The 15,384-nt window shown below is 40.0% G+C and overlaps 1 protein-coding gene across 1 annotated transcript in view; it reads right to left on the bottom strand.

The window, feature by feature from the left end:
- FMN1 (formin 1) overlaps window positions 1-15,384 on the bottom strand; it is a 425,289-nt gene that overhangs the window by 321,632 nt on the left and 88,273 nt on the right. Inside the window, exon 2 of the mRNA XM_057542902.1 lies at window positions 13,689-13,867. Coding sequence (XP_057398885.1) covers window positions 13,689-13,867 — 179 coding nt within the window. The remainder of the gene's footprint in view (window positions 1-13,688; window positions 13,868-15,384) is intronic.

A 15,384-nucleotide genomic window follows, 5' to 3' on the forward strand; every position in this document is an offset into this window, starting at 1 on the left:
CCCTAGGCAAAGGCTGCTGCATTTCAAATTTTAAATGGGTCATATGGGATGTAATTTTAACCACAAATTCCCATTTCTATCCTGGAGAGAAAAGAAAGAAAATACTTTTCTGAATATGCACATGGAACATAAATGGTATATGTAGAAAGAGATCAGCATTTAAAGAACTGATGTGAAGCTCACAGTCTAAGCAATGCACACAGAACTGCAGTTTTTGAGACAGAAAAGGGAGGCTTAAAAAAATGAAACATTCAAAGGGAGCAAAAAAGCAAACAGTTGAATTTTAGAGAAGCCAAATAAAATATTTCAGTGCAATATTCTCATTCATTTAAATAAAATTCATAGACAAATTTCTCACCAGTTTGATAAAACTCAGTTCTAATCTGTGGTTTCTCAGACTCTGAAAGCATAATATAAAGTTTTCTCTATGTAGATGCTTCCAGAGTCCAAATTTTACATGAACAGCTATTCTGTTTCATGTCAGAATAGACAGAGGAAATGAGGACAGCAAGTGTTATCAAGATCAAAGAAAAGTGAATTTCACAGTTCCATTAACCATTAAGGTGTTCAATGGTTAAGACAAGCTTATTATTCTTTTTGTTTCGTAAAGAAATCTGGGATGTTACTAGATTTGTCATGATCTTGCAGTTTATAGAGAGGACAAATGGATGTCAAGAGAAGTGTGAGAAATGGCCTAAGAACTGAGCTTTATGATTGGCATAAATTTGCGTTTCTATTTACATGTGATAACAACCTTCCACACCAATTGCAAAACTGGAACTGATTTGAGAGCGATAACTGGTTAAATTTCATGGGCTTTAGGAATAAAACCAGATTACTTTTTTTCAACTGCTTTATCATGACTTAAAATGGTGAGGAGTTTGTGAGGAAAACAAGGCGATTTTCCAGTTCCATCAATAATTCATCCCTCCCCACTGTTCTTTTGACCTGAATCATTTCTTGATCATTTATCACACAGCCAACAGACACACAATCTCTGTCTCTTTCTCTCTCTTTCACACACTCACACACTCACACATATGTACTCACATACACAAATAAACACATGCCTTCAGAAAACAAGCTAGCTTGATATTTCTAAATTCACTTCACTTGCAAATACAAGCCCCATTGTCATGAATATGCTAATGATGTGGGGAAGCCCACCTGCGGCCTTTAGCTTTAAGCGGTAGGCTCTCATTGGCTTCCATGAAAACAAAACAAGGATGTGGCCCTTTCCATGCACTGCAAAGGCACTGGGTCAGAGAGCCCTCTGCATCCATTCTTTGCTGTCAAAGTCAATTGATGCCACGGAGTCTGCCTTTTAGGAGTGAAGGAACGTGAGGGCCTGAAATCTGCTCGTGTTCCCATCAGCGTTTCCCCATCAACTGTAAAGACCCAAGGTCTGAGGCATCCAGTGTCCCAGGTGAGCAGTTGCAGAATCTTCACTGGATTGAGTTCTGTGGGGATGATTTTGGTTGTGGTTCTAGCTTTCTAAATCTGAGCCTGGTTCTCAATCCTTCTCACTGATTATGAGAGCTAACTCATATCCATGAAATGAATTTGGTTCTTCAATTAAAAGCAAAACAAAAGCAAACAAACAAATCAGAAAAGCATCCAAACTAGTGGAGAGGTAGAGGGGCTTAACATATAAGCACCTAGGTCCAGACTCGGACAGACCTGGGTCCAGATCCTTGCACCTGACTTTACTGAACCTCTCTCCTTATTTGTATCACTACAATAGGTATAATAATACTTCAAAGAATGGTGCCTGGCATTGAGGAAGTGATCAATTCATGGCAGTTTTGTTACTGGTTTAGACACTTAAGGTTTGGTGTGGACTTGGTAATTATCTCTTTCCGTTCATAAGATGCAATTACTTGGGACCCGATGCTGTGTCCTCCACAGACAATTAAGCTAATTCAGTAAGGAGCATCCCGGGACCCACGGGTGGGGTGATGGAGATGATCCTTGGAAACCAGCATCACCAAGAAGAGCTCAAGGCTTGTGTTTTAAAAGCTGCATGCAAAATCCTACTTTCAGAATTCATGCAACCAATATAGAATTCTGACGACTGCTTACCTTTTCTGCTTTGCATACCTTTTGTCCATCTCAGGCCACACCTCTTTTAGTGTCTTTTTTCTATCCTGCCCACGCCCCTTGTTTACAGACATTTTACAAACTATCCTCCATGGTGAATAGTCATCTCAAATGGAATCTTTAAGAAACTGCACTTGTTATAAGAAGTTAGACCCCATTTCCTCTCTGGTCTGTCCAGATTCAGTTGCCTTGACATGTCTGGCTCAAAGTGTACTGGCAACTGAGGAGCACGGCTAATGATAGTTTCTTATAGTGGAATATAAGAAACTGCCCTTTAAGGTTAACTGTGTAATAATGTTCATGCTCTAAATGGGCACTTTAGGGTGACTGAGGGTTTATCATATATAGATGCTACCCCAAGGCAATTCACACATTTGGTGCATTTGGATGTTGCCCCCAAACTGACACCTAGGATTGCCAGATTTATGAAATAGAATACAGGACAACCAGTTAAATTTGAATTTCAGACAAACAACAAATAATTTTTCACTGAATATGTCCTATGTAATATGTAGCAACCTCATGACCTAAAAGTGGAACTGACTGAGCATTGGGTTCTTTTGAGAACTCTCTAGGTCACCCAGAATGGTCTACGGGATTTGCTAGAGCAGGATGATCACCCAAACAGAACCTCTCTACACAGCAGTCTGGCTGACATTCAGCCAAGGGGCACCAAGACAGCAGCACTGGTTGCTTAAACACTGAAATACATACTGGTTGGTAAATAGATGCTGCTCGGAGCCTCCCTGGTGTCTACCTTCCACCAGCTGCACCTCCTGCCATTCCTCCAAGGAACCCTTGGACCTTCTCACAGTTCAGTAACTAAAAGATGAACGTAACATGCGACAACATGGATGGACTGTAAGGGCATTATGCTAAGTAGAATAAGTCAGACAGAGAAAGACGAATACTGTTATGTTCTCACTTATAAGTGGAATCTAAAAAAACCCAAATTCATGGGAACAGAAAAGAGACTGGTGGTTGCCAGATGTGGGGAGATGAAGACAGAGGAAAATGGGTGAAAGGTAGTCAGAAGGTACAGACTTCCAGTTGTAAGACTGATAAGTCCTGGGGATGTAATGTACAGGTTGGTGGCTATAGTTAACAATGCTCTATTGCACATTTGAAAGTTGCTAAGAGAGTAGATCTTCAAAGTTCTCATCGCAAGAAAAAAAAACTTGTAACTATGTGAGGTGATGGATGTGAAATGAATTTATTGTGGTGATCATTTCACGGTATATACATATATCAAATCATTATGTTGTACACTTGAAACTTAAACAATATTGTATGTTAATTACACCTCAGTAAAACCAGGGGAAAAAAAAAGGATTGAACTGGAGAAACAGAAAGAAATGATATGAGCCTTCAAATAGAGTTAGGAGACAATAAGTTTTGGTCTCACTAGCAGAGTTGTGACATTGTTCCTCGTATTAAAACAAAGATTCATGTTAAGAATATTAAGATGTATTTGTTTTTTTTAAAATAATTTCCATCTCTTTCTTTGCATTTCTTCTATTTCTTTGTATTTCTTTTAAGTAATTTTCATTCCCCACACACCACACTGCTTGGGTTGACTTATGCTCCTTTAATAGAATCAGGAAATGTAATATTATAGCTAAAAGGAACATGATTTCATCTGTTCGTGTTCCTCCCATCCTGTCAGCACACACTTGTTAAAGAAACTGAGGCCCACAGAAGTTAACCGGTGCCCAGAGTCCCACAGCTAGCTAGTGGTTGAGCCAGCAGTGGAAGTGAAGTGAAGGAGACCTCCACCTCTTGTTCTAGCCCAGAGTGGGCCAGATCTGACCCACTGCCTATTTTTGAATGACTCCTTTAAGAATGATCTTTACATTTTTTAATGGTGGGAACCTGTACCTCTGGGAGGGAGGGGTATAGGGACGGGACCTGTACCTCTGGGAGGGAGATGTGAAGGAGGAAAGGTTTCCACACACTAGGAAGCCCCTTCGCGGGCGGAGATGGGGGAGGTTGGGGGGGAAGCTTCGGAGCCACGGAGGAGAGCGCAGCCACAGGGGTGCGGAGGGCAAAGCGGAGAGATTCCTGCACAGAGGATCGGTGCTGAGCAGCACTCACCAGCCCGAGAGGCTTGTCTGCTCACCCGCCGGGGCGGGCGGGGCTGGGAGCTGAGGCTCGGGCTTCGGTCGGATCGCAGGGAGAGGACTGGGGTTGCCGGCGTGAACACAGCCTGAAGGGGGCTAGTGCACCACAGCTAGCTGGGAGGGAGTCCAGGAAAAAGCCTGGAACTGCCTAAGAGGCAAGAGACCATTGTTTCGGGGTGCACGAGGAGAGGGGATTCAGAGCACCGCCTAAACGAGCTTCAGAGACGGGCGTGAGTTGCGGCTATCAGCTCGGACACCAGAGACGGGCATGAAACGCTAACGCTGCTGCTGCAGCCACCAAGAAAACTCTGTGCAAGTGCAGGTCACTATCCACACGCCCCCAGGAGCCTGTGCAACCTGCCACTGCCAGGGTCCCGTGATCCAGCGACAACTTCCCCGGGAGAACACTTGGCGCACCTCAGGCAGTTGCAAAGTCATGCTGGCCTCTGCTGCCGCAGGCTCACCCCACATTCCAATTATAACTACCGTACCCCTCCCTCCCCCTGGGCCTGAGTGAGCCAGAGCCCCCTATCAGTTGCTGCTTTAAACCCGTTCTGTCTGGGTGGGAACAGAAGCCTGAGGGCAACCTACACGCAGAGGTGGGGCAACATCCAAAGCTGAACCCCGGGAGCTGTGCAAACAAAGAAGAGAAAGTTAAATTTCTCCATGCAGCCTCAGGAGCAGCGGATTAAATCCCCACAATCAACTTGAGGTACACTGCATCTGTGGAATACCTGAATAGACAATGAATCAACCCAAAATTGAGGTGGTGGACTTTGGGAGCAACTGTAGACGTGGGGTTTGCTGTCTGCAGCTGACTTGTTTCTGATTTTTATGTTTATCTTAGTATAGTTTTTAGCAATTGTTATCACTGGTGGATTTGTTTATTGGTTTGGTTGCTCTCTTTTTTTTTTATTATTTTCTATTTTTTTATTTTAATAAATTTTAAATTTTTAATTATTTTATTTATTTATTTATTTATTTTTATTTATTATTTTCTTTCTTTTTTTCTCCCTTTTCTTCTGAGCCATGTGGCTGACAGGGTCTTGGTGCTCCGGGCTGGTGTCAGGCCTGAGCCTCTGAGGTGGGAGAGCCGAGTCCAGGACATTGGACCACCAGAGACCTCCTGGCCCCATATAATATCAATCAGCAAGAGCTCTCCCCGAGATCTCCAACTCAACACTAAGACCCAGCTCCACTCAACGACCAGCAAGCTCCAGTGCTGGACACCCCATTCCAAATAACTAGCAAGACAGGAAAACAACCCCACCCATTAGCAGAGAGGCTGCCTAAAATCATGCAAGTTCACAGACAGCCCAAAACACACCATCAGGCAGAGCCCTGCCCACCAGAAAGACAAGATAAAGCCCCACCCACCAGAACACAGGCACCAGTCCCCTCTACCAGGAAGCCTACACAACCCACTGAACCAACCTTACCCACTGAGGGCAGACACCAGAAACAACAGGAACTACAAACCTGAAGCCTGTGAAAAGGAGACCCCCAAACACAGTAAGTTAAGCAAAATAGGAAGACAGAGAAATATGCAGCAGATGAAGGAGCAAGGTAAAAACGCACCAGACCAAACATATGAAGAGGAAATAGGCAGTCCACCTGAAAAAGAATTCAGAGAAATGATAGTAAAGATGATCCAAAAGCTTGGAAATAGAATGGAGAAAATACAAGAAAGGTTTAACAAGGACACAGAAGAACTAAAGAGCAAACAAACAATGATGAACAACACAATAAATGAAATTAAAAATTCTCTAGAAAGAATCAATAGCAGATTAACTGAGGCAGAAGAACGGATAAGTGACCTGGAAGATAAAATAGTGGAAATAGCTACCACAGAGCAGAATAAAGAAAAAAGAATGAAAAGAATTGGGGACAGTCACGAGACCTCTGGGACAACATTAAACACACCAACATTCGAATTATAGGGGTCCCAAAAGAAGAAGAGAAAAAGAAAGGGTCTGAGAAAATATTTGAAGAGATTATAGTTGAAAATTTCCCTAACATGGGAAAGGAAATAATCAAGTCCAAGAAGCACAGAGAGTCCCATAAAGGATAAATCCAAGGAGAAACACCCCAAGACACATATTAATCAAACTATCAAAAATTAAATACAAAGAAAAAATATTAAAAGCAGCAAGGGAAAAGCAACAAATAACATACAAGGGAATCCCCTTAAGGTTAACACCTGATCTTTCAGCACAAACTCTGCAAGCCAGAACGGAGTGGCAGGACATATTTAAAGTCATGAAAGGGAAAAACCTACAACCAAGATTACTCTACCCAGCAAGGATCTCATTCAGATTTGATGGCGAAATTAAAACCTTTACAGGCAAGCAAAAGTTAGGAGAATTCAGCACCACCAAACCAGCTTTACAACAAATGCTAAAGGAACTTCTCTAGGCAGGAAACACAAGAGAAGGAAAAGACCTACAAAAACAAACCCAAAACAATTAAGAAAATGATAATTGGAACATACATATCAATAATTACCTTAAATGTAAATGGATTAAATGCTCCAACCAAAAGACATAGACTGGCTGAATGGATACAAAAAGAAGACCCGTATATATGCTGTCTGCAAGGGACCCACTTCAGACCTAGGGACACATACAGACTGAAAGTGAGGGGATGGAAAAAGGTATTCCATGCAAATGGAAATCAAAAGAAAGCTGGAGTAGCAATTCTCATATCAGACAAAATAGACTTTAAAATAAAGACTATTACAAGAGACAAAGAAGGACACTATATAATGATCAAGGGATCAATCCAAGAAGAATATATAACAATTATAAATATATGTGCTCCCAAAATAGAAGCACCTCAATACATAAGGCAAATGCTAACAGCCATAAAAGGGGAAATCGACAGTTACACAATCATAGTAGGGGACTTAAACACCCCACTTTCATCAATGGACAGAGCATCCAGAATGAAAGTAAATAAGGAAACACAAGCTTTAAATGACACATTAGACAAGATGGACTTAATTGATATTTATAGGACATTCCATCCAAAAACAACAGAATATACTTTCTTCTCAGGTGCTCATATGAGGAACATTCTCCAGGATAGATCATATCTTGGGTCACAAATCAAGCCTTGGTAAATTTAAGAAAATTGAAATCGTATCAAGTATCTTTTCCGACCACAACGCTATGAGACTAGATATCAATTACAGGAAAAAATCTGTAAAAACTACAAACACATGGAGGCGAAACAATACACTACTTAATAACCAAGAGATCACTGAAGAAATCAAAGAGGAAATCAAAAAATACCTAGAAACAAATGACAATGAAAACACGATGACCAAAAACCTATGGGATACAGCAAAAGCAGCTCTAAAAGGGAAGTTTATAGCAATATAATCCTACCTCAAGAAACAAGAAACATCTCAAATAAACAACCTAACCTTACACCTAAAGCAATTAGAGAAAGACCAAAAAAACCCCCAAATTTAGCAGAAGGAAAGAAATCATAAAGATCAGATAAGAAATAAAAGAAAAAGAAATAAAGGAAACGATAGCAAAGATCAATAAAACTAAAAGCTGATTTTTTGAGAAAATAAACAAAATTGATAAACCGTTAGCCAGACTCATCAAGAAAAAAAGGGATAAGAATCAAATCAAAAGAATTAGGAATGAAAAAGAAGTAACAACTGACACTGCAGAAATACATAGGATCATGAGAGATTACTACAAGCAACCATATGCCAAAAAAATGGACAACCTGGAAGAAATGGACAAATTCTTAGACAAGCACAACCTTCTGGGACTGAACCAGGAATAAATAGAAAATATAAACAGACCAATCACAAGCACTGAAATTGAAACTGTGATTAAAAATCTTGCAACAAACAAAAGCCCACTACCAGATGGCTTCACAGGCAAATTCTATGAAACATTTAGAGAAGAGCTAACACCTATCCTTCTCAAACTCTTCCAAATTATAGCAGAGAGAGGAACACGCCAAACTCATTCTACGAGGCCACCATCACCCTGATACCAAAAGCAGACAAAGATGTCACAAAAAAAGAGAACTACAGGTCAATATAACTGATGAACATAGATGCAAAAATCCTCAACAAAATACTAGCAAACAGAATCCAACTGCACATTAAATGGATCATACACCATGATAAAGTGGGGTTTATCCCAGGAATGCAAGGATTCTTCAATATACATGAATCAATCAACGTGATACACCATATTAACAAACTGAAGGAGAAAAACTATATGATAATCTCAATAGATGCAGAAAAAGCTTTTGAAAAAATTCAACACCCATTTATGATAAAAGCCCTGCAGAAAGTAGGCATAGAGGGAACTTTCCTCAACATAATAAAGGCTATATATGACAAACCCACAGCCAACATCATCCTCAATGGTGAAAAACTGAAACCATTTCCACTAAGATCAGGAACAAGACAAGGTTGCCCACTCTCACCACTATTATTCAACATAGTTTTGGAAGTTTTAGCCACAGCAATCAGAGAAGAAATAAAAGGAATCTAATCGGAAAAGAAGAAGTAAAACTGTCAATGTTTGCAGATGATATGATACTATACATAAAGAATCCTAAAGATGCTACCAGAAAACTATTAGAGCTAATCAATGAATTTTGTAAAGCAGCCAGATACAAAATTAATGCACAGAAATCTCTTGCATTCCTATACACTAATGATGAAAGATCTGAAAGAGAAATTGAGGAAACACTCCCATTTACCACTGCAACAAAAAGAATAAAATACCTAGGAATAAACCTACCTAAGGAGTCAAAAGACCTGTATGCAGAAAGCTATAAGGCACTAATGAAAGAAATCAAAGATGATACAAACAGATGGAGAGATATACCATGTTCTTGGATTGGAAGAATCAACATTGTGAAAATGACTATACTACCCAAAGCAATCTACAAATTCAATGCTATCCCTATCAAACTACCAATGGCATTTTTCACAGAACTAGAACAAAAAATTTTATACTTTGTATGGAAACACAAAAGACCCGGAATAGCCAAAGCAATCTTGAGAAAGAAAAACAGAGCTGGAGGAATCAGGCCCCCTGACTTCAAACTATATTACAAAGCTACAGTAATCAAGACAGTATGGTACTGGCACAAAAACAGAAATATATATCAATGGAACAGGATAGAAAGCACAGAGGTAAGCCCACGCACATATGGTCATCTTACTTTTGATAAAGGAGGCAAGAATATACAATGGAGAAAGACAGCCTCTTCAATAAGTGGTGCTGGGAAAACTGAACAGCTACATGTAAAAGAATGAAGTTAGAACACTCCCTAACACCATACACAAAAATAAACTCAAAATGGATTAAAGGCCTAAATGTAAGCTGAGACACTATAAAACTCTTAGAGGAAAACATAGGCAGAACACTCTATGACATAAATCACAGCAAGATCCTTTTTGACCCATCTCCTAGAGAAATGGAAATAAAAACAAAAATAAACAAATGAGACCTAATGAAAATTGAAAGCTTTTGCACAGCAAAGGAAAACATAAATAAGATGAAAAGACAACCCTCAGAATGGGAGAAAATATTTAAAAATGAAGCAACTGACAAAGGATTAATCTCCAAAATTTACAAGGAGCTCATTCAGCTCAATATCAAAAAAACAGACAACCCAATCCAAAAATGGGCAGAAGACCTAAACAGACATTTCTCCAAAAAAGACATACAGATGGCCAACAAATGCATGAAAAGATGCTCACCATCACTAATCATTAGAGAAACGTAAATCAAAACTACAATGAGGTATCACCTCACACCAGTCAGAATGGCCATTATCAAAAAATCTACAAACAATAAATGCTGGAGAGGGTGTGGAGAAAAGGGAACCCTCTTGCACTGTTGGTAGTAATGTAAATTGATACAGCCACTATGGAGAACAGTATGGAGGTTCCTTCAAAAACTAAAAATAGAACTACCATATGACCCAGCAATCCCACTACTGGGCATATACCCTGAGAAAACCATAATTCAAGAAGAGTCAAGTACCACAATGTTCATTGCAGTGCTATTTACAATAGCCAGGACATGGAAGCAACCTAAGTGTCCACTGACAGATGAATGGATAAAGAAGATGTGGCACATATATACAATGGAATATTACTCAGCCATAAAAAGAAACGAAATTGAGTTATTTGTAGTGAGGTGGATGGACCTAGAGTCTGTCACACAGAGTGAGGTAAGTCAGAAAGAGAAAAACAAATACCGTATGCTAACACATATATATGGAACCAAAAAAAAAAAAAAGTTCTGAGCAGGACAGGAATAAAGGTGCAGACGTAGAGAATGGACTTGAGGACACTTGGAGGGGGAAGGGTAAGCTGGGACGAAGTGAGAGAGTGGCATGGACATATATACACTGCCAAATGTAAAATAGATAGCTAGTGGAAAGCAGCTGCATAGCACAGGGAGATCAGCTCGGTGCTTTGTGACCACCTAGAGGGGTGGGATAGGGAGGGTGGGAAGGAGTCGCAAGAGGGAAGAGATATGAGGATATATGTATATGTATAGCTGATTCACTTTGTTATACAGCAGAAACTAACACACCATTGTAAAGCAATTATACTCCAATAAAGATGTTAAAAAAAAAGTAACTTCTTAATGATGACCCTGCAAATCAGGTTCAAAACTGAAAACGAGCAGTCCTCTCCAACATTTAAGGCTGATCAAAGTATCATACAGCAATACACATCTCCCTGAGCTTAGCGTTCACAGCCCCCCCAGAGGAAAGAAGTCCTTGTGAGCTGGTGCGGTGATCAGCAACAGGATGCACACTTTTACTAAATCAGTAGAACCCTCCCAAGCAGACATCTTAGAATAACAATATTCAGAACACGGGAGACAAATTGTAGCTTCTGAAGAGGGGGTACGGCTTGCAGGTGAGGAGTCTTAGGGACAAAGCTATAAAACCACTGATGTAGAAAATAAAGAAACTACCCCAGTTTTTAAAAATTATAATTAATGGAAAACTAAGAAACGTGTAAATATTTATATATATTTTATTGTATATTTATGTAAATTATGTATATATACATAATTATGGTTATGTATATATAAACATATTTATATATCATATATATGTAATATATAAATATTATATTTGTTATACACATATTGTATATAATATATATACTTATATATACGTGTGTATAAACACACACACACCATTAAAGGCTGGTTCAGGAAATAGACCTTGTTTATGTGATATGTTTCAAAAGCCTAAAAATACTCATATTTATAGACAATAAACCAAAGTTTATCCTATATATTGGAGGGGAGGGGTATAAGAAAAATTATATATGTGGTAGTGCTATTTATTTCCAAATTGTAGTACTATCCCAAAATAAAAAACAACTTTAGGGAATTCCCTGGCAGTCCAGTGATTAGGACTACGCACTTCCACTGCAGGGGGCACAGGTTCGATAGCTGGTCAGGGAACTAAGATCCTGCATGCCGTGCCCCTGGCCAAAAAAAAAAATTTTAACATCCAATAACAGAGAAATGATTAAATAAATTTTGAGATACAATGTAGAGGAACATTATTCATTCACTGAAAATATATCCAGGAGGAATTTGTAGCAACATGGACAAGCAATGTAAAAGTAATAGGTAAAGAGGGCTTCCCTGGTGGCGCAGTGGTTGAGAGTCTGCCTGCTAACGCAGGGGACGCGGGTTCGAGCCCTGGTCTGGGATGATCCCACGTGCCGCGGAGCAACTGGGCCCGTGAGCCACAACTGCTGAGCCTGCGCGTCTGGAGCCTGTGCTCCGCAACAGGAGAGGCCGCCATAGTGAGAGGCCCGCGCACCGCGATGAAGAGTGGCCCCCGCTTGCCACAACTAGAGAAAGCCCTCGCACAGAAACGAAGACCCAACGCAGCCATAAATAAATAAATAAAAATTAAAAAAAAAAAAAAAAGTAATAGGTAAAGAAAAAAAAAAGAAAGTAGTAAGGATATAAAATCTATACTTATAAGTTAAAAAAGAAAAAGTTCCTCACTGAAAATCCATCATACACAGTGAAAAATATAAAGAAAATTTACAGTTGTCTGTGGTTGCTGAGATTATGAGTTATTACTTTTCTTTCAATTTAACTACATATTTCAAATTTTCCAAAAGGATTGTATATGGTTTCTATAATTGAAATAAAGTAAAATTAGGAAATAATTTAATTCACCGAGGAAAAGGAAAACCAGAAATACATAGTTTAGTCAATGTGTTAAGAAACACAAAAACCCAGCATTTTTTTAAAATACAGAAGAAAAAGAAAGTGGTCTTTCAAAATCCATTTCAGCACTGTGACACGCCAGGCCTCCTGCTGCGGCAAACTCAACTTAATCTGGCCAGTAGATGTCGCTGTTACACTTCTTACTTTGAGCACATCTCAAGATGCACAGTTTGCTTTTTCGGGAGAGGCATGTAAACAAAAACTACAAATTTCCATTTCATCTCATGAAGGGCTGTAGATTTTACATCTTACAGCTTCATCCCAAACCTCCTTTTACAATAACTGAGATGTCAAATGCTTTTCTAAAATGACATACAATGACTATGGTTTTATGATTATGAAAAGTGCAATGCTCTTCTGCTCTTGGTTGCTTGAGAAAATTGCTACCCATATGAACCTTACAGGCCACACTCATCAAAAACATACTTCCAGGCTTGAAAATAACGAATTGTAAGTCATTCAAAGAAATCAGGGACACAAGACTATCAACAGGCATTAAAGTTAATAGAGCAAAAAAAAAAAAAAGTGCCTGTTAGATTCCTAATGCTCACCCCCATCTCTGACAGGAAATGGGGATGTGAGGAAGGGTGGTGACAATCGTGACAGTCTGGTCAATCCTATCAGGCCACCTATGGTGTGGAAGTAGCTAAAACTCAGCCCACTGCTTTGTACAGATCAGTCAAGGCCCCTTTGTCAATGAATCCATGAATGAATGGGAAAGAGAAGTCTGTTTTTCTAATGGGTCATCCTCTATTCCGCAGATTTCCTGCCAAATTGTTCACCTGTTGTTTGAGCGGCTGCAGAGAAAGAAAGGTTTAGGAATGTGGAAGACAGGCTATTTGAATTTCACTGGAGGATCCAGGTCCTATCAGTCAGCTAACACACGTTCTCGAATTTTTAGAAAAATGATATTAAGAGCAGCAAATGGGTTCTCCCACAATGAGGTTTAGGCAGCAAACTGATGTAAGCAGAGTACTGTGTAAATGCTCAGATAAACTGTAAACACAGTCACTTTCTAGTGCACAAATTTCAGCTCACCGATATATAACTGTTTTCTGCAACTGATTGATTTTTAGACGACACTCACACAAAATGTAGCTTCAGCAGCTTTACAAACACACTTTACATTAAATGCATATTAAGTGAGCCTCTGTCAATTGCAAAGAATCATAGCACAAACACAAAGATGTCTACTTACAGGGAGATCCAAGTACAGTTTGCTTCTGTTGGGCTTCTCTCTTTCTTCATGGAGCAGAAATGGACCAACTGGTCCTGCTCTGTAGGCCAGGACCCACGCACCTCCATCCCTGCTGGGAAGGTCTTTAGCTGCTGTCTGCTCACTGAAGCAGTCCCGGGGGAAGCCCTCAAAAGGGATGCCTAGACCAAACAGAGCAGACCATTAGTGACACAGACTGGTGACCAATACATCTAGCCAGCCCTATCTGGGGACTCCTACGTGGGCCACTTCATACCACCCATTACTTCCCTTTCTAGTTAATATTTTTAGAGTTTGCTTTTCTCCAAAAGTGTTTCTCTTGATTACTTTTTCTGGCTCACACTAACAATGAATTCAAATATATGCCCTCATATCCAATTAAAAAAATAAGTCTACTGGCTGTACTCCATGCTCCCTCTATCTGGCTTACCAATCGGGCTCTACAGATCATTCTTTTTCAGAACAGAATCAGAGGATGAGCTGCAGGACGGAAGTCAGGAGTCCTGACTTGGACTTTACTACTGTAAAGTTGGCTGTTGGCTTTACTACTAAAAGGTCTCACACCTGAGCCAAGTCACTAGTGCGTGTTCTTCCAGGGCAGGAACTGCCCCAAGTTTATCTTCATTTCTGGGGATAGAATTGCCATGCACGATGCATGCAAGTGCATATTGGCGCTTGGTCAGTGTGTTGAATGAGTGACACTGCATGAGTACACTACTTGGAACTCACTTTCTCATCTCCAGAATGAGGGCATCAGGCTAGTCCTTATCTGAACTATGTTAGGATGATAATAGTCAAGTATGTGCCAGGCACTGTTCTTAGCCCCGTTCTTCAGTTTTAAAAATAACTCTATAGGTAGGTATCATTAGCGTCCCCATTTTAGTTGGGGAAACTGAAGTACAAAGAAGTGATGCGAATTGCTCAAGATCATGAGATCAGTAAATGGTAAAGCCAGGAATTGAACCCAGGCAGTTCAACATTAGAAGGCGTGCTCTTAATGACTAGATTCCATGGCCTCTGCCTGGCATTCTCGAGATGGCAGTACCTGTTCTACAATAAAAGGACTTCGTGGTCAAGTGAGTGTGAGAAAAGCTACATGTCATATCCCCAGAGCCAAGATTCATGTTAGCATATTAAAGACCTTGAGATGTCCTTTACTAAAGAAACCTAGCTCTGTATAATAGTGTTTTCCAAACTTACATGACCACAGAATCCATTTAAAGGGACACCCGTTAAACACGTCGCAAGCCACCAGCGTTCCACCTGAATATAGTTTGGAAACCACGAGATGACCTCTAAAGTCCCATAGAGCTCTCAGGTTCCTAGATCTCTTCTAATTCCTGGTAAGCAAACTTGGCAAAATATTAAGCAACCAGGCAGAAGTTAAGGGTTTAGGCTCAGGGCACTTTTGCAACAGAGATGACTGTTGGATATATGATAGGGTGTTTATTACACCTAATCCTTGTAATAGTGTCTCTTTGGCAGGGACCCAAAACCAGCCAACGACTTCCGCCACGTTGAACACCTGACTTACAAGTAACTTGAGCTGAGAGTAAGTCCGCTAACAAAAGGACTGTGGGATAACACGCTTCTCCTTTATATTAGAGTAGCATTTCAGAAGAAAGAAAAATTGAAAACAGCCAAGGTTTTGCTTTTTGTTTGCCTGTTCCGTGGGTTG

Source organism: Balaenoptera acutorostrata, chromosome 3 (genome assembly GCF_949987535.1).
Source record: "Balaenoptera acutorostrata chromosome 3, mBalAcu1.1, whole genome shotgun sequence".
In the NCBI taxonomy this organism is placed as follows: domain Eukaryota; kingdom Metazoa; phylum Chordata; class Mammalia; order Artiodactyla; family Balaenopteridae; genus Balaenoptera; species Balaenoptera acutorostrata.